At 40.8% G+C, this 26,060-nt stretch overlaps 2 protein-coding genes and 1 pseudogene across 2 annotated transcripts in view; 2 read left to right on the forward strand and 1 right to left on the reverse strand.

Annotated features, from left to right (window-relative positions):
* The window catches only part of BEX4 (brain expressed X-linked 4), a 667,575-nt gene that overhangs the window by 13,551 nt on the left and 627,964 nt on the right, over nt 1-26,060 (reverse strand). The gene's annotated exons all lie outside the window — the stretch shown is intronic.
* LOC118720017 lies at nt 14,714-16,549 on the forward strand (annotated as a pseudogene).
* TCEAL9 (transcription elongation factor A like 9) lies at nt 23,389-25,362 on the forward strand. Its single transcript, XM_036439943.2, has 3 exons — nt 23,389-23,542; nt 24,035-24,107; nt 24,581-25,362. Exon 3 carries the CDS (start codon nt 24,658-24,660, stop codon nt 24,973-24,975), a length of 318 nt encoding a protein of 105 aa, XP_036295836.1. The 5' UTR covers nt 23,389-23,542; nt 24,035-24,107; nt 24,581-24,657; the 3' UTR covers nt 24,976-25,362.

Consider the following 26,060-nt stretch of genomic DNA (forward strand, 5'->3'; position numbering starts at 1 on the left):
AGTAACCCTGGGTACCTATGTGCCATCTGGAACACATGACTATGCCGGGTTACCAATGGCAGCCTGGAACCCTTGGGCTGTGTCAGGCGCTGCCCACCTGCCCTAGTCCCCAGTGGCTGCATGGACACTGCCAGAAGAGTCAGACACAACCCACCAGGCCTGCTGGACCCCAATGGCTGCCTGGACCCCTCAGGTGGAGTCAGGTGCTGCCCTCCCAGGCTGCCGGACCCTAATGGCTGCCTGGACATCACAGGCAAGTCAGGGGCTGCCTGTTCCTCCTGCATATTCAAATTTACCCTCCATCATTTTTTGCTTAATTTGCATATCACTCCTGATTGGCTGTGGGTGTAGCAAAGGTAAGGTCAATTAGCATTTTTCTCTTTTATTAGTGTAGATACACTGCTGTCCCTGTTGTATTTGGAGTTCAATTCAACCTCAAGGAATAAAGTCTTACTTTCAAATTTAACTATATCCAGTATAATTTTTCTTTGACAGCACATTTTGTAATTTTTGTTATAATCTCTACAGTTCAAGTAATATATTTTAGCTTCCTTAGGTACTGATTCACCTCCCTTCATCCACTCATTGTTTTCATTGTTGCTATGATAGTGAAGCCTATTTCCCCCACTATGTGAACCTTTTCATGTCACCCCTCAGAGGGTGCAAACTTAGGCACCTACACAGATATCCTGAGGTAACAGTGGATTTTAACAACACTGTTTTTTGTTTGTCTGTTTGTTTGTTTTTACTGTCTCTTTTCTCTGTTGCTTTTAGCAAAGTCCTGAGACAAAATGCTCAAAAGTCTGATCACATTAAATTCAGTCAGAGACAGTTTTTGAGGCCAATATTTGAAATTCATTCAATCCTCTAGTCTGCTTTTAGGTCTCTGTATAATATTTTTTATTTCAGTCAGTGTATGTTTAATTTCTAGTTGATCCTTTTTCATATCCTCAAGGGTCTCGTTAGCCTTTTCTAGGAAATTCTTGAAAAACCTTATGACCATAGTTTTGAACTCTATATCCAGTCGTTTACTTTTCTCCATTTCCTTCATTTGTGACCTGCCTCTTTGTCTCCGCATTTTGGCTGCTTCCCTGAGTTGATGGAATGGCTTCATGCGCTAGGTTTCCTAGCAGGGCCCAGTGGCTCAGCCTCCTAAGTTACCTGAGGTGGACACTCTTGGTGCTCCCCTTTGTGTACTGTGTGTACAGTCTTATTGTAGTTAAGCCTAGATTGTTGTTAGTAAAACTGGGGGGCTGGGGGAATTGAACTCCAGGCCAATTGGCTGTGAGGATCAGCTGTATCTCTGCTGCAAGAGCTTCTGTGCTCAGCTTGGATGGGGCAGAGTCTAAGGGTAGAGCAGACAGCCTTGGTTTCCCATCAGCCCCACCCTAAGAGGCCCCTATGTCTCAGTGTCCCGCATTAATGGCTGCACGCACCTCTGAGAGATGACTGTCCTCAAGTTTCGCCTGCTGCCAGACAGTCCAGTTTCTTCCCAAATGAGTCTGGGTACCCAAAATCTCACCCGGAACTGGATTTCAGTGCAGTCGGGAGGTTTTGTTTCCCTCCAAAACGAGAAAGCTAGTCTCGTGCTTGCTGCTCACCCTCTTCGAGTGCCGCAAGTAAGCCAGCCACGTGTTTAGCCACCCATCCTTTCCGCTCGTGCGCGTCTCCGCACCTCTGTCCTTCACAGCTACTCTGGGTCTCAGTGTCCTTTTATCTTTCCTTCTAGTTGTAGAATTTCCACTCAGCCGGCTTTCCTGTGGTTCTGGACCATGTCCTCTCTGTCCTCCAGTTACAGGTTTCAAATTGTTGTGCAAGGCAGCAGTATAGGTGTTTACCTATGCCCCCATTTTGGTTTCTCCTCTCTCTTTTTTTCTTGATCACTTTTGTTAGAGTTTCATTTTATTGGTATTTATGTAGAATCACTTTTTTGTTTCTTTCTTTTGAATGTTTCATTTTTCTGATTAATTTCTATTCATAAATTGTTTCTTTTTTCCTCATCCACTGGGATCCCACTTATTTTCACCCAACTCCCTCCACTAACAAGGACTGTTGTCAGTGGACAGGGACTGAGGCTGCCTTGGGCCCCGTGGATTAGGGGCAGGAAGCCAGCCCAGGGAGAGCCTGCACTTACCCACGGGTCCTGGCCTCCCACAAGCACACTTCATATCTTCCCTCCCAAGACCAAAGTCTCCCTGGCCCACAAACTCGATAACAGAAATTCATAATTGTTTTTTGCCTTAAGAAATGTGTGGATTTATATTAGTTCTTTCCCAAAATTTTATTTACAAACAAACATATTATTGATATTTCCAGTCTTTTTTCTTTTCTAATAGATGCATTTAAAGGCATGAAATTTTTTGGTAAGTACAGATAGCTGCATCCATGGGTTTGCAGGTGTTATGTTTTCCTTATCACTGATACTAAGTCTGGTTGTCATTTCTGTTTTTACCTATGAATTATTGAAAAATGTATTGACTAATTTCCAAACATCTTGAGATTTTCTTATTAATATCTATGTCATTAATTTTTAGCTTTATCCATCAGTCATCAGAGAACATATTCTGAATTACTTCAGTACTTTGAAATTTCCCAATAATTGGTTAATGGATCTAGAGGAAGGTCAATTTTAGCAAATGTCCCATTTGCCCTTGAAAAGAATTTATATTCTGCATTTGTAGGTTGTATTTCTCTATGTAAATAAATTAGAATAAATTTGTTAATTTTGTCACTTAAATCTTCAACATTTCTACTGATTTTTCCTGATTCTTCTATCAATTATTTATGTCCCACAATAACTTTAGATTTATCTGTTTTTCCTTTTATTTCTGATATTTTTGTATTTTATATTTTGAATCAATGTTACTAGATGCATACAGATTTAAAATTTTATTATCTGCCCATTAGATCGACCATTTGTCATTATAAAATATATTTCTACCTCTAGTAATATTTCCTGATTTAATGCTTGCCTTGTTGGCTATTTTCATAACTGCATCAGCTTTCCTTTGATTATGACATACATATATGTTTTTTCCATATTTTGATTTTCAATCTTTCTGTGTCCTACATTTAAGTTGTGCCTTCTTAAGCAGCGTATGACTTATTATTACTTATCCAGTCTCATTTGAAGTATTCATTCCATTTATATTCACTCTAATCATTGATATACTTGTGTTTGTGCCTCTCATCTTACTATTTGTTTTTTATTTAACCCTCCTGTTCTATGCTCCTATCAAATTAAATTAGACCACAAGGCCAGAGAGGAAACTTGAGTATCCCCTAAACTTTTGTTCAAATTTATGTGCACATACAAGTATGTGTGTGGGGTGGGGATGGATGTATCCATTTCTTCAAGGTGTATGCATGTGCTGATGAGAAAGTTTATATTCTCATTATTTTCAGAAGGAGGTTTGTGATATAAAAAATGAGGGTCACACAGCTAATAAGAGGAAGAATATGGATTTGGTTCTAATGCCTGGACTCTTAGTAAGAGAGCTATACTGGGGCTATCATGGGTAAAATTTTGATATCCTTACTGATACATTTATGATAAAATAGATAGTTACCAAAAACATATTATTCTTTTCCACTATGATTATGAATTTTTCTACATGTCTTTTTATTCTAATTTTATTTTATTTTTAGGTGTATATAAATAAAGGATTGATTTTTTAAAAATCGAATTTCCTCTTTATTTATATACTAGTAAATGTTCATTGCCTTGAATTCTACCTTGTTTGATATTTTAACAGCACTACAAGCTTTCTTATAGATACAATTTACATAATAACTTTTAACATTCAGCTTCATTCTTTCTTTTACATTCATTGTCTATCTTATATAACCATCTTATCATTTTATTCTTGGAATTGTAAGGACAGAGTGGAGATTTAGGTGTGCCTATAACTGACATATTCCAACTCTTGGACTCTTACAACCTGAACTATAATGTTTCCCTAAATACTGCATGCCCTCTCCTCAGTCTCCATGTTCTCCATGCCTGTTCTCCTCCACTTCTGCAGCTGTCACTACAGTCTTAGTAATGAGGAAACACGATTCCACATTTAGGTCACAAATTGCTCTCTGACCCTATAGATGCTTATCTACTTCTCTAGTGGAGCTCTCCTCCTGAATGTTCCAAGGGTATCTCAGTCTAAACAGGTTCAAAATGTGTTCCACTGCTTATCAAGATCAACTCTGTTTCTGCCGCAGGCTTCCTGCTAAGTGATGTTCAAGCTGTAGTGCTGGCTCTGATCACAAGGTAGCCCTTTGTTTTTTAAGTTTCTCCAATAGACCTCCAAGTTTTGTTATTAAAGGACATAAATAAATCCACCATGATATTTTAAAACAAATCAGGGGGTATTATTTATCACACAATTCATATTCATTTTTGAAATGTGTATGGATAAAAAAAAATACTGAAAGAATCAACTTGGTGCATTTCTGTCCCATGAAATACGCATTCACACAGCAAATGCCCATTTCTCTCCCATTGTTAAGAGGGGTCTGAATTTTTTACTGAATAGCTTTTCTCTGGATCCTTGCTTCTGTTTCTTCATAGTTTCTGCTTTGTCCTAATTTTATCTTTCTCACAACTTGGACTTATACTGATTTCTCAGGTCCTCAATGTGGGCGACTCCATTTTTTCCCCTTTGCTTTTTTTCTTTTTGGCTCTCATTATCAATTGCCTTATTATATCCATTATGACCAGTTTTATTCAATGTGAGGGAAAATATGGTTCCTTGTTAAACACACACACGCACGCATGCATGCACGCACGCACACACACACGCACACACACACACACAATAGGATTGGGATTTGCCACTACTAAAATATCTAGAAAAACAACTTAATTTTTAAATTATATTTAAGAAAATAGGTGGCTTTCTCCAGCTGTTCCAATGATCATTTTAATAGATTTATTCTTTGTTTTTTTTTTGAGAGACTGAGATCACTGACTCTAGAGCCCAATAGTTTTTGCTATATCCAGGTTTTTCAATTTATTAGCTGTACAATCCCAGGTAATTTGCTTAATCTCTGTGTGCCTCAATTTCTTCCTATGTAAAGTGGGGACATTGATAGAATAGCTTATACAGGTTTCTTTTAAAGAATGGATTGATTAGTACCTGCAAATACTTATAACACTGTCTGAAACATGGTATACACTAAAAGTATGTTATGAATATTGTTATTATTACCATTATTTTCTTCACATTCCAAATGCAATGACATATATATATATATATATATATATATATATATTCAGAATTGGTTTAATGGCAATAAAAGTGGAACTGTACAAAAAGTTAAAATATAATAACCTGACATTGAAGCAAATAATGACAGAAAAATCACCTTTAATCACACACGCATTCTGTCTTTTCCAATTTGCATATGTCCATTTTCATACATATTTATACACCTTACTTTCTTGATTATTAGATTACAGCATCAGCAACATACACCATTGATTTGGAAACACTTTTAAGGGAAAAAATAAAACATCACATAAAATCTACACAAGAAATATTGAATGATTTTTAAAAAATAGAACCTAACATCTCCCTGGCCAGTGTAGCTCATTTGATTGGAGCATCCTTCCATACACTGAAAGGTTATAGGTTTGATTCCTTGTCAGTGCACATACCCAGATTTCAGGTTTGATCCTCGGTCAAGGAGCGTACGAAAAGGTAACTAATCAATGTTTCTTTCTCACTTCAATGTTTCTCTCCCTTCCCCTCTCTCTAAAAATTCAATAACCATGTCTTCTGGTGAGGATTAAAAATTAGTAATAATTTTAATAAATAAATAAAATAATGAGAACCTAACATAGAACAAGACAATTTAGGTAATGTGATATATTCATTGCTGGATCACAGACATTTTGTTGTAATTCCTAGCTGTCTTTTTCTAGGCATATTTGTACTCACTATAGCTGAATGTTTGTGTCCCACCACCCAAATTTATATGTTGAAACCTAATCCCCACTGTAATGATAACTGGAGGTTGGGTCTTTAGGAGGCGATTAGGCCCTGAGGATGGACCACTCACGAATAGGATTAGTACCACTGTAACAGAGTCCCCAGCAAGCTCCCTTGCCCTTTCCACCATGTGAAGATATTGGCAAGAGATGGGTCTGTGAAACAGGAAGCAAGGCATCTCCAGATGCCAAATCTGCCAGCACCTTGATCTTGGACTTCCCAGTTTTCAGAACTGTGAAGAATAAATTTCTATTATTTAAGCCACCCAGTCTATGGTATGTTTGTTATTGAATCCCGAATGGACTAAAACAGTACTCAATATAATTGTGTTTCCACTGCACTACTAGTGCTTCTCCAGTGTTAGTATGCACTAGAATCTCTCAGGGAAGCATGATAATAATATGTACATTGGGGCCTGATTGGAAATGTGTTTGATTCATGGAATCTAGAGAAGGATGTCAAAATCTACATTGTTAGCAAGAGAGACAGGAGATTCTGAATCAGGCAGTTTGTGTGTCATGCTTTGAACATCGAGCTGAATTTAATTAACGTTTTAATTTCACATGCCATTTGGTCTCTACTAAGCTCCTTAGTAAATGCAAGTCTTTGTTTCTAGTGAAATGAAATGACTTGTCTACTGTTCTTTAGTCAAAAGTGTAACTGGGTCAAGGACTTGAAGACTCCAGAGTCATAATGGCTATATTGAACATTTATTCAACATTTACAATGTGTCAAACATTGTAATAGGCCCTGGGAGTATACAGTTGATAAATTGTACTTGCTATAAGAATGGCACAGTTTTACAGAGGAATAATTATTAACATTTTTATGGAATTTTTTATCTTACAAAATATTTTAAACTTTCATGAAGGGATGAGATCAGGCTTGGGGGTATTACTCAGTTTCAATGTAAGACAGTGAATATCTGTAATTTATAAACTTTATGCATGTCTCTTGCCCTAGTGGGTGGGTCTTCCCAGAATTTTTTCTGTGACAGACAATGGAGTGTCCTGAAGGAAAAGCCACCTCTAGCAAGAGCATGGCAAAGGCATAAAAAGTCAATGTCATCACCAACTGGAGAGTATTATTGTAAATTTCCACCACTAATATATATAGAAAAACAACAGGGTCTTTACTATAATTAACAAGATAAGTGGCTGGCTGACTCTAATGGTACAAATCATAAGTTTATTCATCATTTACTTTATTAATGAAATCTTGACTCAGTAATGTTCACCCAAATGGAATCATGTCTAAGTCTTTGGAGGATGGAAGACCTAGTAAGTAAAATGAGAGGAGGTCTCTTTATACTAAGATCTTGGTTAAGGTATCAGTGACTGAGGGCCATTTGCGTGATGCCCACTCTTATACAGTGAGTGTAACAATGACCTCATAGAAATCAGTGGGGCTTTGTCACATTGAGGATTCTAACATACCAACCACACTCAGAAGAAGGAAAACGTTGAAGGAGAAGTGACAGTAGTGTCTAGAAGACATGGCAATATCCAGAGGAGGGTGGTACACACTTCTAAGCTGCCTGAACTTGTTCCTGAGCACAGGTTAGACATTGCGGCACTCCCTGGCACATTCAGTAGTACCTCATCTGATCTACTCGGTAGCAAACAGTTTTTCCTTTTCACAGATAACAAGGGTGACTCTTTAAAGTAATGTTAAGGTAATAGATACTAGGGTTATATTGCTAAATAATAAATTATTTAAAAGCCTAAAATACATTTTTGTTCTTTTAACACGTTTATACTAAATGACACTTTTAAAAGCTGACATATTGTTTTATTATATTTAGGGATATAAGTAATACATAAAGATTTGGAGAAAATACAATTATCAAAGAGAAAAACATTTAAACCATTCACAATTATGCCATATTAACAAATACCTGCATTTTAGTATATGTACTTTAAGACTCTGTTTATATATGTGATACATCATAAATATACATGATTTAAAAAAAACCCCGATAAATTTATACACTGCTTTGTAACTTTAAAAATACATAATAAACATCTTTCTATTAAAATGAGTGAAACACATCTGCTGAGAAAGAAAAAAGTGTTGACTAAGCCAGAATACAATGTTCAAATAGAAGTTGGCAATACTAAAAGTTTTAAAGCAATTGAATCAGCAAAATTACATCAAGGCAAAGAAACAGAAAGCAGGGTTGAAAAGTATTAAACTCAGTGAAAACCTTATTTTTCAAAGCATAAAGAAAAAATCATCATGGTGGTGATGATAAGAGTGGTCCCCATTAAAGCATGTGGACCCTTGGCCAGTATGTTCAGTGGTTAGAGCACCACTGCACAATCATTCCTGGTCAAGGGCAGGTACCTGGGTTGCAGTTCATTCCCCCAGCCCAGTAAGGGGGTGAGCAGAAGGCAACCAATCAATGTGTCTCCCTTTCTTTCTCTCTGCCTCTCTGTCTCTGTCTCTCCCCATCCCTCGCTCACTTCTGCTCTCCCTAAAAATCAATGGAAAAAATATACTTGTGTGGGAATTAATAAAATAAAGCCATGTGGACATACCTAACTTCATTACTGCGAGTTTAACTCTCATCTCTTTCATGAGTCATTCCATATCTTCTGCATCTCCATCTATCATGTTAATGTTATTGACAAGCTAAATGGACACACCTCCTCTAAAATTCTGGAAAAGTGAAGCCCAAACCCTCTACTATTACCTTCAAGCTACTGACTTCAGGGAGGGTCACCTTCCTCTCCATTCTGCACAGGGATCTGTTCCACTCCTTTTTCTTCTATCTTGAGTACATTTTCCATATTTGGGCTCCCCTCCCCCCTCCACACTTTCCTTGCCACTCTCCTCTCACCACAGCTTACTCCACTTTGGGCTCCATTGCTCCCAGAAGACAAAAGAGAAAGGGCTGAATGCTTGGTGAAAAGATCAGGATGGAGAACAGAGGTCCTACTATGTACCTTACAAGATTCAGAGCCATGTACATAAATGCTGGTTTTTTAAATTAAGTTTATTAGGATGATTTTGGTTAATAGGATTGTATACGTTTCAGGTGTGGATTTCTGTTACAAGATCTGTGTATTGCACTGTGTCCACCACCCAAAGTCAAATAATCTTCCGTTACCATCAATAATTTTTTAAATTCTATTTTCCCACCTGAGAGGAATCTAGGGGGGACCTCCAGGGGGAGCTCTTCCCTCTCGTTCCCTCCTCTCCTGTGAAGCTCTCCATTTTTTTCTTGTAGATCCTACCCCAAGCCTATGCGGGCACCAAAAAGGAGGGGAGCCTCACACTGGGCTTTGTCCCTGCTCCCCACCACTGTCCCTGCGCCTAACCTTGCCGGATCCAGCTCCTCCTCCGCATCCCCCCCCGCCAAGGGGAGGAGCCTTGACCCGCTGACCTTTAGATCTGACGACTACTGGGATGTGTTAAATGGGGGCTGTTGCCCCCTAGAATTCAGTGTGGGCCTTCCCGGGCCTGTCCAGTGTCCCAGCACCAGTATCCCATCACTGTCCCTCCTTAGCCACCTTTCCCCCAGCCCTTGTCAGCCTCTGATACTCCTTGTCTTTTAAATGCCCACTGTGGTGTAAGAGGGGTGATTAAGAACTTTCACTCTCCGTGTCTCTCTGTCCTTATCCCATGATTTTTTCCCCCACACTCCCGCTTTCAAAATGTTTTGCACCAAAATGGGTGTGGGACACGGGAGCAGGGTTTGTATGAGTGGAAAGCTTTCCAGAATACATTCACATTCATAATCCACTTGCCCCCCAGTGGAGGTAAGGAACCGGTGTCAAGAACACAGGCTCTGACCCACTTGAGGGTTCTCTCAGCAGCCAGCCATCCGGTGTCTGGCCCCGGGCTGCTCCAGTCAGAACACAGCCTACAGCTTTCAGGGAACAGTTGCTTTTCCCGAATTCTTTGACCAGAAGTTTTCCTTCCTCTACAGCAGGTAACGTTACTCAGAGGGCACAAAAGACAGGAAGAAAAGGACTTGGGCCCAGGCAGACTCTCAACAACGTGATGACCACATCACAAGAGAGTTCGGGCTCCCCCCCCTCCCCACACCCTCACCTGCGTCAAACAGGGCAGCGGGAACCTCAAACCTCTCGTCCTCCCTTCACCCCAAATCTGGGATTTTCTCTTTTTCCACCATGGCATGTCAGAAAGCCAGGTGTAGTATTTGGCTTTCTCTAATCATCAGGGACAGGTAGCGTTTTCTTCTTGGCGTTACTGTCCACTTACAATTCTTGTGAAATTAGCCCCTTCCCCTGTTCTAACTGGCCCCAACCTGCTTCTCCTCCCCACTTCCTCTCCCTGTAATCATTGCTTCCCCCCTGAGGCCCTACCTGCACGTCAGTGGACAGAAAGTTAGGTATCAGGAAAGGAGGCTGAGAGTGGAAAGTGAAACATTAACTTTTGTCTATGCACTCTTCTATTCCTATTTTTAAACTTAAAATGCTTTCTTTGTACATTACAGAAATATAGTAATTACCTTTTAGGGAGAAGAAGAGCGTGGGTATTTAGTCCAAGAGTTTTCTGTTATTTGGCTAAATTGACATATATCAAATAGAAAATATTTCCCATCAGCTACAAAGGAAAGAGCAAATTTTTTAGACATGCTAATTATTCACAACCCTTTCCTCTCTTCAGGGAGAAAAGTAATTTACAATAAAAAATAAGATTTTGTATTAAATAGGAGAGTCCTCATAACTTAATCATGTTTCCATGTATCAATTAGAGAATGTTTTAAATTATACTTCCCAGGTAGCTTTAAAAAATACAGACTAATTTGTTTGAAAATTTTAAGCTTACATTTTCCTGAAATAAATCAATATTTTATATGTTCAGTAAATGATTCCCGTATAGCCTAATAAGTGCTTTATTTTTGTCCTATTTTGGAAAAATGATCTATCTTTTCCACTCCAGGAAGTTTTTAATCTTTATAAATAATTCGTTTAGTTATGTTCTGTTAGAGGAATGCAAGGCCTCTCTCCTCTGGCCTCCTTGTCTCTAGAGGAGACAAGAATGGCTGCAGGGCTGCTGCCTACCATTCCATTCCTGCCCTGGTGGCCCCTCAGCCAGCCTTAGGCCAGTGTTCAAGGAACTCTCACCCACTAACCATTTTATTTCACCTAGACCCGGTGTTCTCAGCTAGGGAAGTCTGTGGCTGCCTGAAATTGTATGCAAGTTTGTGCATGTTTGGAGCTAGTGGATATGTGTGCTTTTGTACCTCAGGAATCTCAGAAAGCCTGCTACATGAGCAGGATGACATTATGAGGAAGCTGAAACTGTGAGGGAGAGACTTGACATAGGTGGAGATGGGGGTTGAGAGGAAAGGAGATGAGACTGAGATAGCAAATGAGCCAAGTGAATGGCAGAGAGCTACAACCCTCAGGTCCTGGCTCCTAAAGTTCCATTAGAAACTGGCTGTCAGTTTTCAGATTCCCTTAAAACCATAGTCTTCTTACTGCCTTAATTCTCACCATGGATCCTGCTTCAGATGAGCTAGCTTGAGTCTCTATTCCTTACAAACAATGAAACTCACTGAAACAATGGGTAGTTGTTATAAAATATTCCTTAAAAATCAACAAAGTAACAGTGGTTATCATGGCCTAAAAACTGGTGCAAAGACATCAATAGGTTATTGACCAAAGAAGACATCTATGTGGAAAATAAGTATAAGCTTCTCAGCCTAACCAGTGGACAAGATACTATACAAATTAAAATTTCAAGGTACTCTTATTCACCTGTCAAATTGGGGAATATTTTTTGTTAATTATACCATCCATTTTATATGAGGTCATTCATATGGGGGAAATCATATTTTTCACACTTTTAGATCTAGAAATTTCACTTAGAAAATTTTCCTTAGGGAATAATTATAGTTTTAGTGATGGCTCACAACCTAATAATTAAACACAAGGAATTGACTAAATAAATTACTGTTCATTTTAACATGATGAAGTACAATATTTAATAACATAGAAATATTTACATTGCATTGTTAGATAGAAAATATGTGCAATATAGTGGCCCAGTGCAATAAATACACATATTTTATACATCTAAAAATAATCTCCTCCATCCCAATCACAAGCAGGGCAGTAGGAACTAGCATCCTTTTATCTTTCCCTTCACCTTGAATCTGGGACATATATATTTTAATTTTAAATTGTATATATTTATACATGTATTATGTGTTATTTATATATAATTGTATTTTATATAGTGACAACAGTGAATGAAGTCTGGGTTATCTTTAAAATATGTATTTCATAATTCTGTGTAGTAATTAGGATTAACTGTAAAAAATTTGAAAAAAATACACAAAAATTAGACAAATTTTTGTAAAACTCCCTGTTCTTATAAGATTTCTTTTGTGTGACTTTTCTCCCACTAACATTATAGTTTATGTTAATATGCTGTGAAGCAGGGATCTAAATATTTCAAAGGTAAATTTGACTAGGTGAGATTTCACTTTAAATGCTGACTTTAGAATTCAACCTCGTGTTAAGATGCAGTTCCACTGCACTAACATGTCCAATCAGGAAGAATAATTGAGAAGAAAGTTCTGGAAGAGACTATGGATTTGGGTTGACATACCTAGTAAGCGCCTAATTAATATTTATTGAATGAGAGGATGAGATATGTGTTTGAGAGTCATCAAATAAATTAAATTGGGTGTAGATTCTTGAGAGATTTTTTTCCCTTATACATGTATTTTAAATACAACTAGGCCCTAGCCGGTTTGACTCAGTGGATAGAATGTTGGCCTGCGGACTGCACAGTCACCAGTTTGATTCCGGTCAAGGGTACATGCCCGGGTTGCTGGCTTGAGGCAGCTGATTCAATCCATGATTCTCTCTCATCATTGATGTTTCAATCTCTCTCTCCCTCTCTATCCTCTCTGAAATCAATAAAAATATATTTTATATAAATAAATAAGTACAACTCTGATAATTTTATACACATTGTTTTATAACCTGCTTTTAAATAATAATACTTATTGCCTTTGTTTGCAAAAGTAAAACATTTTCCCTGGAAAAAAATGCTTTGTTAGAAATCTATGATTGTTACATAGTTAATTTAACCTGTTTCCTATTGCAAGGCTTTTAAATATACATATATTTTATTGATTTTTTTACAGAGAGGAAGAGAGAGGGATAGAGAGCTAGAAATATCGATGAGAGAGAATCTTCTATCAGTTGCCTCCTGCACACCCCCTACTGGAGATGTGCCAGCAACCAAGGTACATGCCCTTGACCGGAATCGAACCTGGGACCTTGCAGTCCGCAGGCCGACGCTCTATCCACTGAGCCAAACCAGTCATATATATATATATATATTATTGATTTTTTACAGAGAGGAAGGGAGAGAGATAGAGAGCTAGAAACGTCAATGAGAGAGAAACATCGACCAGCTGCCTCCTGCACACCCCCTACCGGGGATGTGCCCGCAACCAATGTACATGCCCTTGACCGGAATCGAACCTGGGACCTTCCAGTCTGCAGACCGACTCTCTACCACTGAGCCAAACCGGCTTCGGCATGAGCCAAACCAGTCTTGGCCCTATTGCAAGGCTTTTAAATTTCTTCTTAAATGTACCTATTATAAGGAATTGTATTGAATATCTTACTAGTCCTTTTCCATTTGTAAATGGTATATATCGTTGATGCAGTTTGAATTGTTTTAACAGAATTATAACTTTTCCTTTTTACCCTGTAGCAAAATCACGTGGGAGAATCCTTGGTTTATGAGAATGTGTACACACATGTGTGAATGTTCATATACTTGTGTATATGCTTGGGCACATATCTGCTATTTCCTAGAACAATTCTCTCTTTCTGCTCCCTCATTTCTGATTTTCACTTGTGGCTTCTCTTTATATGTTCAGGTCCAAATCAAAAGATTGAAAGTAGGAATTCAGGTCTGTAAACTTTGTTTTATTAAATCATTGTGACTGGCATTAAGTATTTTCCTTCGGATGTGTACCTAAAAATGGATTTACAGACTCAAAAAGAATGCATATTTTGAGTACTTAACAATAACCTATATTCTATCCAAAAAGGTTGACTGATTTATATTTTGTGACCTGGAAATAAGTGAAAAGTCCTTGGAAGTAGTGCAGAACATGTCCAAAAATGTTTGGATCGAACCTACTTTCAGATGGCAGCCATCATCAATATACCTAAGCACCCCTAAGGAGGAGCAAGTGGACTTTTACCCAGCAAGGCAGCATGAGACAAGCCAGGGTAATGGTAAGGGCACAGGTCCTAGATTCAATCATACTGGTCTCCTCTTTTCTTTCCACCCTACCAGGCCCAGGTCAAGCTCTTTTTCCTGCTAGAGGCTTTCTCTGACTATCGATAATTAGCTAACTGGCTATTACCTTCTCTGAACTCCTGTTGGCTGGAAGTCCACCATTTTCTTTAGCCAAATGGCTACATGTGATGGGTTCTGTCTTTATACTTATATCTTCTATCCCTCCCCTAGGGTGAACCCACAGTGGGTGTAGCCCATTCTCAGGAGGATAGACCCAGAGAAGAGGCACAGCAGGCTTTGGATTGGGCCTCCAGGTCATTTGGATAGGGTATTCTAGAGTCCTGGGTGTCCAGAGTGTGGTTTAGAAGAAAAGACGTGAAGTCTCCAAGTAGGCACATTTTGCCCCATTGACTCTTCATTACCAAGGGAAAAGGGCCTGGAGAGGAGGGCCAGACACTGGCCTTCTAAAAGCAGGGCCTCGGAAAGCCAGGAGCGGATGGAAGTGGTGGGACTCCCGCCTCTGCCGCGGAGACTTGAAGGCTCTCCGCACACTGCCTCCGACCTCCGGTGCTCAACCGTGCTCTCCTCTGCGCCCCCATGGAGAAGACGAAGCTGATCCAGAAGGCGAAGCTGGCCAAGTAGGCCGAGCACTATGACGACATGGCCACCTGCATGAAGGCAGTGACGGAGCAGGGCGCCGACCTGTCCAACGAGGAGCGCAGCCTGCTCTCGGTGGCCTAGAAGAACGTGGTGGGCGGCCCCCGGTCTGCCTGGAGAGTCATCTCGAGCATCGAGCAGAAGACGGACACCTCGGACAAGAAGCTGCAGCTCAGCAAGGACTACCGGGAGAAGGTGGAGTCGGAGCTGCGCTCCATCTGCGCCGCCGTGCTGGAATTGTTGGATAAGTATTGAATAGCCAACGTAACTAATCCAGAGAGTAAGGTCTTCTATCTGAAGATGAAGAGAGACTACTTCTGGTACCTTGCTGAGGTCGCAGGTGGTCAAGATCGGAAACAAATGGTAGACAATTCCCAAGGGGCTTACCAAGAGGCTTTCGATATCAGCAAGAAGGAGATGCAGCCCACACACCAGATCCACCTGGGGCTGGCTCTCAACTTCTCAGTGTTTTACTATGAGATCCTCAACAACCCCGAGCTCGCCTGCACACTGGCCAAGACGGCTTTTGACGAGGCCATTGCAGAACTAGATACACTGAATGAAGACTCGTACAAAGACAGCACCCTCATCATGCAGGTGCTTAGGGACAACCTCACATTATGGACGTCGGACAGCGCAGGAGAATGTGATGCGGTCAAAGGCGCCGAAAACTGACTGCCTACAGGGCGGTGTCCTCCTTCCCTCCAGAGACCTCTGTGCACATCTCCATTCCTTCCTCCATGTGGATTTCCCAGAGCAAAGAAGCCATTCATGCCGGGACCGGTTTGGCTCAATGGATAGAGCGTCGGCTTGGGGACTGAAGGGTCCCGGGTTCGATTCCGGTCAAGGGCATGTACCTTGGTTGCGAGCATATCCCCAGTAGGGGGTGTGCAAGAGGCAGCTGATCGATGACTCTCTCATCGATGTTTCTAACTCTCTATCTCTCTCCCTTTCTCTCTGTATGAAAATCAATAAAATATATTTTTTAAAAAATAAAATAAACAGAGTTTGCATTAAAAAAAGAAAGAAAGAAAGAAAAAGAAACCATTCATGTGTGTGGAATCAACCATTCCTAGTCTTTTCACACGCAGCTGTGGGAAACTCCATTCCCTGATTTGTTTGACTTGGCCTTCCTGGTGGGCAGTTACTGCTGTAGAAAAGTATTAATAGCTCCATTTCACATAAACCAAGTAACTCCCAAACGCGTATGTAGAGCACTAAAAATGTATTCGGTATTTAAGTAATCTGATCCAGTTCTGCAAGTGACTGTGTTTTGTATTACTGTGAAGATATGAAAATGTAGTTAATTACAATTTAAAGAGTGTTTTACATAACTTCTTAATTTCTACATTCCCTCCCTTACTCTTTGGGGGTTTCCTGTCCGTGAGCAAGTTTCCATGTTCTTAATGTATTCCTTTTGGGCAGGAATCTGGAAGTATTAGATTGAATGGGAAAGCATTTGATAATTCTGGGCTGCTGGTCACAAATTGAAATGCCTCCTGTGCCACATAGGGTGGAGGACTTGGGTAGCTGTGACAACAGGGAGTTTCCTCATTCACTCTTCATTTGCTGCTGTTTCAGTTGATAACTTCCCTCCCTAATAAACATTCACTTACAAAAAATAAATAAATACATAAAAAATGAAATAAATAAAAACAGGGCCTCAAGTGGAGGTCTTTTCTACTCAGATATAAGGAGATAATGTCTTCAGGCACACTGCTTAAACTCTCTGTTTAGGTTCTTCATGTGTAAAATAGAAATATCTTCCCTGCAATTGTTGTTAGGAGTGTAAAATGGGGTAATGGCAGCAAAACACCATTCCCTTTTCAGACATTCTAAAGATTTCTGAAAGCATTTCCATAAAGCTGAAGAAAAACAACTGCCATTCAGGATGTTTTAATCATACTAAGGACAATATATTCAAATGTTTTACCAATCATATGCTTCTTTCTAAGGTTCTTAGAGCTTGCCGGTGCTCTCCTATTTTAGAGATACAGAGAGAGTAACTTATTAAGGTTCATATGGTCAGTTTGTAACAGAGTAATGCTTAGACTCTCTGACTCCTTCTTATTTATTTAAGCATGCTCTGTTCCCATGGTTGATAGCTTTATGCATATAGACATGCTAATCCTTTTAGGAATTCTGCTTTCAGTTTGAGATTTACAAAAACAGCCCCTTCCCAGAAGATGACTCTCCCTGAGAAGATAAGAGAAGTATGTGTTGTTTATGAAAGATTTGCAGGAACCTTGTGACCTGGACTTACATCAGCTATGGTCAACAGACTGAGCACAATCTTCCTCGGTCCTCTGCTGGCACGCATGTCTGTAGTCATCAATCACTTTTTGCCCCACTCATTTTCCCTTTCCTTCACATAAAAGGAGATTGCATTAGGTTCCCCTTTTTTCACTTGGAGACTTCTCAATCAATAAACCTTTCCTTATTTTTGAGTTTTGGCCTTTTGAAGCATTGAGCACAACTTTGGACCAAGTTCTAGGTCTGACACTGGGACTAAACTTGTCTATCTCTCACACTAGTGTTCTGTACAGCAGACCCAAACCATTATATAGTGGGGTTTTCTGGTGGTCAAATACACAAACTTCCCAGAAGAAAGAATAATGTGACAGAAGAGCAAGTGAAATAAAATGAGATAGATGAAAAAAAAAATAAGATGGTGTCACAGGTAAACACCTGAAATTGATGCCTTGCACAACCACTTCAAAACTACAACTAAGACAAGACATCATCCAGAACCACAGGAAGGCTGGCTGAGTGGAAATTCTACAACTAGAAGGAAAGATAAAAGCACACTGAGGCTGAGGAGGTGGAAAAGTAAAGTGCAGAGGTAAGGAGGCACGCACTCGTGTAAAGGACTGGCAACTGAGGATGCAGTTGTCTTTTTCAATTGGGAGAGAGACACAAGCTCCCAACTGCTCTGAACTCCAGTTGCAGGTGAGACTCTGGGGATCCAGACTCATATGGGGAGAAACTGGACTGTCTGGCATCAGGCAGAACTCGAGGGTGGCTTTCTTTCAGAGGTGCTTGCAGCAATTATCGAGGGACACTGAGACCTGGGGGCCTCTTAGGGCAGGGCTGAGGTTCAGCCATAGCTGTTTTCTCTACATTGTTGATTCCCTGAGACCACATCCCAACCAAGCTGTGCACAGAGGCTTTTGCATAAAAATGGCCTGGCCATTTGCAATCTAAAATTACCTAACAAACTGCAACTGGGTCACAGAGTGCTAGAACTTCCAAAAGAAGGCCCAAGGCACCACAGAATCTTGCATTGCTTCACATCTGGGCCTCATCTGGGTACCTACAAACCCCAAAAAAGAGGAATCTGCAGATCACTCCATAGCACCTGCTGGGTGGCCTCAAGCAGAGGCTAAATTTGCACCTCACTGGAGATCCAAGAGCCAGTGTACCCAATGGTCAGAGTGGGACCATCCATATTACAAATCCTCAGATCCATAGGGACACACTCAAGGGGCAGATTTAGTGAGCACCAAAGCCCCAATGAAGCAAGTCTTACCCCATAAGGGTGTCTCCAGCACAGAATTTCTCCCATTCTAGACACAGCTGATCCTCACAGCCAATTGGCCTGGAGGTCAATTCCTCCCAGTGATACCAACAACAATCAAGGCTTAACTACAACAAGATTGGGCACCCAGCCCACAAAGGGGTGCACCAAGAGTGTCCACCTCAGGTGACTGAGGAGGCTGAGCTACTGGGCCCTATAGGACACTTAGCACACAGAGCCACTCTATCAACTCAGGGAAGCAGCCAAAATGTGGAGACAAAGAAACAGGTCACAAATGACAGAAATGGAGGAAAGCAAATGACTAGATATAGAGTTCAAAACCATGGTTATAAGGTTTTTCAAGACTCTTCTAAGTGGAACCAAGATGGTGGCATAGGTAAACACCTAAACTGCTGCCTTGCACAACAATTTCAAAGCTACAACTAAAAGACAAAACATCTATCACCAAGAACCATGGGAAAGCTGGCTGAGTGGAAGTTCTACAACTAGAAGAAAATAGAAAAGAGCATTGAGAGGTGCAGAAGTGCTGAAAAGCTGAGGTACAGAGAGGCGAGCGAAGCAGGCTAGAGGCGGGCAACTCTGTGCACTGCTTTTTTCACCCTGAAGGGAGATAAGCTCCCGATTACTCTGAACTCCAGTTTCTGGGGAGACACTGGGGACCCAAACTCCTACGAGAAGAAGCAGGACTGTCAGCCATCGGAAAGTGAGGATGGCTTTCTTGCAGAGGTGCGTGCATCAATCATTGTTTACTGCACTGGGGCTCAGGACACGGGGACTTGGAAAGGTGGAGACGCAGAGACGGCTGACTGGCAGCCATTGCTGTTTGCCACGCCCTAGCCTAATGATTCCCTCAGACCCAGTCACGCACAATCTACAAATTCACCCAAGCTCCACTCAGAGGCTTTTGCCTATAAATGTCCTGCCCTATCGCAGCTTAACCTAACAAACTGCAGCTCTAGTCAGACAGCTCCAAAACCTCCAAACCTCAAGCAAAGAGTAGTTCTCGTTGTAGCCCCTGCTGGGTGGCCTCAGACAGTAGCTGACCTGCGCCCCATTGGAGATCCAGAAGCCAGTGTATCTAGTGGTCAGTGTGAGATGACACCAGACTTCAACTACTCACATCCATAAGTGACACATTCAGGAGGCAGACTCAGTGAGCACCAAAGCCCCACTGAAGCAAGTCCTGCCCCATAAACGTTTCTCCATTACAGCAGTTCTTCCACTCTATCAACACAGGAAAGCAGCAAAATGTGGAGACAAAGAAACATGTCACAAATGAAAGAATTGGAGGAAAGTAAACTACTGGACATAGAGTTCAAAACCATATTTATAAGGTTACTCAAGAATCTTCTAAAAACCACCAAGAAACTTGATGAGACCTCCGAGGAGGTTAGTGAGACCTTCAAGGACCTTAATGAGAATGCCAAAAAAAAAAAAAAAAAAATACACTGTCTGAAATAAAGAATAATACACAGAGATGCAACAGCAGACTAGAGAATTGCAAGAATCAAGCCAAAGATTTGAAATTTGAGGAAGCAAAAAAACACCCAACCAGAAAAGAAAAAAGAATCCAAAAATATGAAGATAGTGTAAGCAGACTCTGGGACAACTTCAAACGTACCAACATCCAAATTATGGGGGTGCCAGAAGAGGAGAGAGAGCAAGATATTGAAAACCTATTTGAAGAAATAATGACTGAAAACTTTCCCCACCCAGTGAAAGAAATAGACTTACAAGTCCAGGAAGCACACAGAACCCCAAACAAAAGGAATCCAAAGAGGACCACACTAAGACACACCATAATTAAAATGCCAAGAGCAAAAGACAAAGAGAGAATAGTAAAAGCAGCAAGAGACAGCTACCAACAAGGGAGTACCCATACTACTGTCAGCTGATTTCTCAACAGAAATTGTGCAGGCCAGAAGGGAGTGGCAAGAAATATTCAAAGTGATGAATAGCAAGAACCTACAACCAAGATTACTCTACACAGCAAAGCTATCATTCAGACTTGAAGGTCAGATAAAGAGCTTCACAGATAAGAAAAAGCTAAAGGAGTTCATCACCACCAAACCTGTATTATATGAAATGCTGAAAGGTATTCTTTAAGAAGAGAAAATGTTGCAGAAGACCAAAGAAATACCAAACACACTTCCTAGAGAAAACAAGAGACCCCTTTTATTAACACTAATGGACTCCGATAATAATTTCCAAATCAGAGTGAAGAAACACGCATAGGGTTTCACATTTTATAAACTTCTAGGGTCTTTGTCTTTCAGATATGGTTCTGCCCCCTTTCATGGGCTTATTGAAAGGCTCCCAGGTGTTGGGGATGCTCAGGCCATATCCAATGATCTGTCCTGGGGCCAGCAATAACGACCCTTCCCCCCCTCAGGGCAGTGTATTGTTCACAGTTTTTATGGCCTGACATGCCTTGAAAGACCAGCTTCCTCCTCAGAAGAAGAAAAAAAAAGGTAAAGATAAAAACTATGAACAACAAATACATATCTATCAAGTGAGTCTAAAAATCAAGTGAATAAAAAATCTGAGGAACAGAATAAACTGGTGACTATAATAGAATCAGGGCCACTGAGAGGGAGCAGACTGACAATTCTTGAGGTGGGGAGGGGATGTCAGGGGTGTGTGAATAGCCTGGACAAAAATCGTACACCTATGGATGAGGACAGTGGGGAAAAGTAAGGGCAGAGGGTGGGGTGGGAACCAGGTGGAAGGGAGCTATGGGAGAAAAAAAGAGGAACAACTGTAATAATCTGAACAATAAAGATTTATTTTTAAAAAAGGAAATAAAATGAGATATAGTGAGGTTGTGTTTTTGCCCCCCCCCCCCCCCCAACCCAGTGAGGTCTTTATTCTGCCTCACAAAGGGGCAGCAAAACTTATACAAAACAATAATAATGTATATGTCTCCTTGTTATTTTTCAAATGTTACTTCTGAAAATTTTGCAATTTTTACTGGCCAATTTGTGACTTTTAATAAAGACTGAGTTGAAGTTGAAAGATAACCAATATCTATTGAAGACTTTATATAAGTGAAGCGCTTCTCCCCAAATGTTATCATTTGGAATCCCCAATAGTCAATTATATGAGGTGTGTGTTACTATTACCTTTTATAGATGAGGGAACAATTGATGATTCTGTAGGCAGCACAGCTTCTTGGCAAATATCACCACCAGGGCTCTAGAGTTAAAACATTACTTTTTTTTTTTCATTTTAAATCTTTTTTCCCAAATTAAATCCTAATATAATTATAATAATAGCTTGTATTTTTTAAAAAGCATTTACCATATGCCAGCACTATTCTCAGGACTGTATAGGCATTAACTCATTTTTTTAAATGTTTGAACATGTTCATTAGTTTCATTGATTTCTACCAATAAAAAAAATATCCAATCCCCAAAGAGGCTAAATGATCTGGCTAGGTGATACAGGGACATAAGTCTGCTGTCACTACTTCCATACTTAGAAAGTATGACAAAAATACTGAATTCCAGCCAAGACCGGTTTGGCTCAGTGGATAGAGCGTCGGCCTGCGGACTGGAAGGTCCCAGGTTTGGTTCTGGTCAAGGGCATGTACCTTGGTTGTGGGCACATCCCTGGTGGGGGGTGTGCAGGAGGCAGCTGATTGATGATTCCCTCTCATTGATGTTTCTAGCTCTCTATCCCTCTCTCTTCCTCTCTGTAAAAAAAATCAATAAAATATACTAAAAAAAAAAAAAAACACACCTAAATTCCAGAAGTTAGAGCTTAAGAGAATGTGTCTCTTAAGAAAGTTTACAAGTGTGAATTCTCTCCCTTGAATGTCATAGATTGATTTGTTCCTGAGTGTGCTTAAGAGCTTTTCTCCAAGTCTCTTGATTCCTGCTAACACCAACACCAATGCTCTAAGCCTCCACAATTTGTGACTCTTTCCAAATAAGTAGGAATATCCTTCTTTGTTGCTGTTGCTCTGGAGGAATTGATTCTGAAAATGTAGCCTGGGTGAGTTGAGGTTCTATTCTGAGATGACCCTAGCATCTTCTTTTTTTACATTTTTCATTTTTTAAATTACAGTTGTGATTCAATATTATATTAGTTTCAGGTGTGCATCACAGTGGTTACACATTTACATAACTTAAAAAGTGACCCCCCTCTCCTCCCGGGCTGGTGTGGCTCAGTGGTTGAGCGTCTTTGAACCAGGAGGTCATGGTTTCATGCCCAACTAGGGCACATGCCTGGGTTGTGGGCTCGATCCCCAGTGTGGGGCATGCAGGAGGCAGCTGATCAATGATTCTCTTTCATCACTGATGTTTCTGTTTCTCCCTCTGTCTCCCTTCTCTGGAATCAATAAAAATATTTTTTAAAAAGTGAGCCCCCCAATAAGTCTAATATCCACCTGGCACCATACATAGTTATTACCATATTATTGACTATATTCTCTATGCTGTACTTTACATCCCTATTTTGTAGCTGCCAACTTGTGCACATTAATTCATTTAACTAAAGTAATTTTGTCTTTGTCTTTTCTGACTATAAATGATATTTTACTAAAAAATAAAATAAAAATATTAAGAATAAAGTAAAAACTATATTAAAAAATCGCATTCCTGTCCCAGACTTTAATTTTTTCAACAGGCTGGCAAACCAACCCAAAGACCAGGTTGCAGATGAAATGGAGGCTGCAGGAGGGGCAATAGCTGTAGGAGTTCTTAATATTGGGAGCAGAAGGCAGGAAGAGAATTCTGGAAAGAAGTAGAGAAGTTTAGTAGCTCCAGAAAAAGATGCAGCCGCCCTCCACCCCCTGCCCCCCTAATAATCAGAGAAAGGCAAATACAAATTTTCCCCTGGGATTCTCAACAACGGAAAAGACTGACAGGGCCAAATGTATGAAGGGGGAGGGGGCAGAGGGAGGGCTTACTTATGCCGCGCTTTTGGTGGGAGTGGAAATTAGGGACTCGAGCTCACTGGTGACGTAGGTATCACGTGACCAGGAGTCGACGTGTGCAGAAGTCCTGCTAGTCTGGTCCTTGTTCCCATCTGGGTACCAGCTTCCTTCTGCTGCGCGACAGCGGGTCCTGAGACGGGGAAGGAGAGTCAGTTGGCCGGAATTTCGAAGGTTGGTGTCAAAATAGATACTGCTTGGGGATTTCTAGGATGGGGGGGCCTAGGGCACAGACCTGATTAAGTCCACTCTTCACTCCCACCTCTGCGTCTGCAGAAAATTATAACCCTTGGAAAGGGAGTGACTACGGGTCTCGAGAGAAGGACAGGGAAACCTGTGATACTTGAAAAATAATAAACCTCTGCCATCTCAGACTACTTTCTCAACACCTACCCTTCCCCCAACCCCCACCTCAATCTTAAAGATATTCAGAAATAATCTCCCTGTCTGATGGAAAATTCAAGCTAACTTGCATGTGAAGAAGGGGATAACTGGGGTAAACAGAGGTGAGAAACTTTCCATTACTGAGATCCTCAATGAGGAAAAAAGTACGTGGAACTGGTCACCAAGCGCTCGCTCCACCTCCACTCCTCCACTCCCTCCTCTCTCCTTCCTCCCTCCTCCCTCTCCCACCCCCTCCCCCTCGCGTTTCCCGTTTGTCCGCAGATCTGCAAGTCTGTGGTTCAGTGCGCTAACCCAACTGGAGTATACTAAGAAGAAGCTGACCGAATCCGTACAGGTAGGTGAGGAGAGTATAAAGGCGCCTGCGGGGGAGCTGGGCGAAGGTGGAACTGAGTTGTGGGCCCCGCTGATCCTCACCCCCCCCCCCCCCCGCCCAATCCCCGCCCCCTGCTTCATCCTCCACCACCCCCCCGCGTCATCCCCCCCCCCCCCCCCCCCCCCCCCCCGCCGCTTCTCTCAGCCTCCTCTGTGCTGGGAGTGTCTTGTGTTATGCCTTGCGCGGGGAGCGGGTGGGGGGAGGGGGATGGTAGAGGAGGGCTGGAAGGAGGAATGAGAGGGAGGAGAAGCAATGGAAAAAGGAGGTGAGAGGGGCCGTCTTAGGGAAGCCGTCATCGCTGAATGAGTCTCGGGTGGAAGATATTTGATGATGGCTCAGAAACAAACTGAAAGCAAGTGCTGAGACCTCTCTGTCCAGAGCACGGGTCCAGTCACCAAGCCTTTGACTCACCATCTCTCCTTCTTGCTTCCTAGGAGTAATTATATTCAAAGAGGAATAAGCAGAAAAAAGAGAAGAGAAAAAGGAAAGGAAGGAAGAGGACAGACACACGATGAAACCCTGTCAAAAAATGGAAGGAAAACCAGAAAATGAGAGTGAGCCAAATCTTGAGGAAGAGCCAAAGCCTGAGGAAGAGCCAGAGGAGGAGGAGGAGGAGCCAGAGGTGGAAGAAAAAATAGAAGGAACTTTTAGAGAAAGGCTGATTCAGTCTCTCCAGGAATTTAAAGAAGATATACACAACAGGCATTTAAGCAAGGATGATATGTTTAGAGAAGTGAATGAATTAGATGAGATAAGGAGAGTAAGAAACAAACTTATAGTGATGCGTTGGAAGGCTAATCGAAACCATCCTTACCCTTATTTAATGTAGCTTACCTTGATTTTGATTTTTTCTGATATTAACATTGCCATATAGCTTTCTTGTGATTTACATTTTCCTGATAAACCTTGTCCATTTTTCTACTTTTAATTTGTTGCTATTAGTGGTTTTAGATGAATCTCTTGTTTCTGCATCTCATTGTTTATCATAGTTTGAACCAATCTTCAAGTTTCTGCATTTTAATAGGAGACAGAGTTTGACTCATTTATACAAAAGGGGGTTTCTGACAGAATATAAAATGAAAAAATGTTAGCAAGGAATATGTGAATATCATATTTTTAAAAGGGAAGAATACATTTGTATAAACATCTATGCACAGAAAAATGTGAGGGATGAAAGACAAAAAAGATCACTAAGTAGTAGGATTATGAGTGATTTTTAAAATTCTGCTTACTTGTATTTTCCCTTATTTCTAGAATATATATGTATTGTTAAAATAATAAAAGTTTAAAAAAATAATAAAAGTTTTATAACAAAAAAAAGAGGTAACCAACAGAACTTATCTTTTTATTTCTAAAGGCATTGGGACACTTGATATTTGTTGACAGAATTTTAGAAGCAAAATGAACTCCAAATTACCACCAGTTTTATATATTTTCTTATCTATAAAATAGAGATGATAATAATGATCTCTAAGGGATCTTGCGAAGACCAGATAAGGTAATGACTGTGAGATATATCTGACAATTATTTTTCCCCCATCTGTCCATGCAAGATCCCAACTTTCAAGTGTTTTTTTTTAGCTATTTGGGAAGATAAAGTTTTCACCTATGCTTAAGAACAAATCCAGGTGAACTGTTAGGTGGACTCCTCCTTATCTTCCTCTTCTGTTGTACCTGCCCAAATGCCCACCTGCCACCTCGACATTACCATATACATTGGACATTCCTTCCCCTATCTAGGTTCTGTACCTCTCAGGCCACTACTGCTGCTGATATTTTGGAATTCTCAAATAGGGAAGCCCAACACATTTCTTCAGAACCCTCAGCAGGCTGAATCTCCAGACTGACCTCTACAGAAATGGGGAGAATGCCCTCAATTTAGACATGCAGGCCACTTGGGCCATGATATAGAAT

This window comes from Pipistrellus kuhlii, unplaced genomic scaffold (assembly GCF_014108245.1).
Source record: "Pipistrellus kuhlii isolate mPipKuh1 unplaced genomic scaffold, mPipKuh1.p scaffold_m20_p_16, whole genome shotgun sequence".
In the NCBI taxonomy this organism is placed as follows: domain Eukaryota; kingdom Metazoa; phylum Chordata; class Mammalia; order Chiroptera; family Vespertilionidae; genus Pipistrellus; species Pipistrellus kuhlii.

What these genes read in the sequence shown, in the direction of transcription:
- TCEAL9 (XM_036439943.2), top strand. Translation starts at nt 24,658, where the DNA reads ATGAAACCCTGTCAAAAAATGGAAGGAAAACCAGAAAATGAGAGTGAG.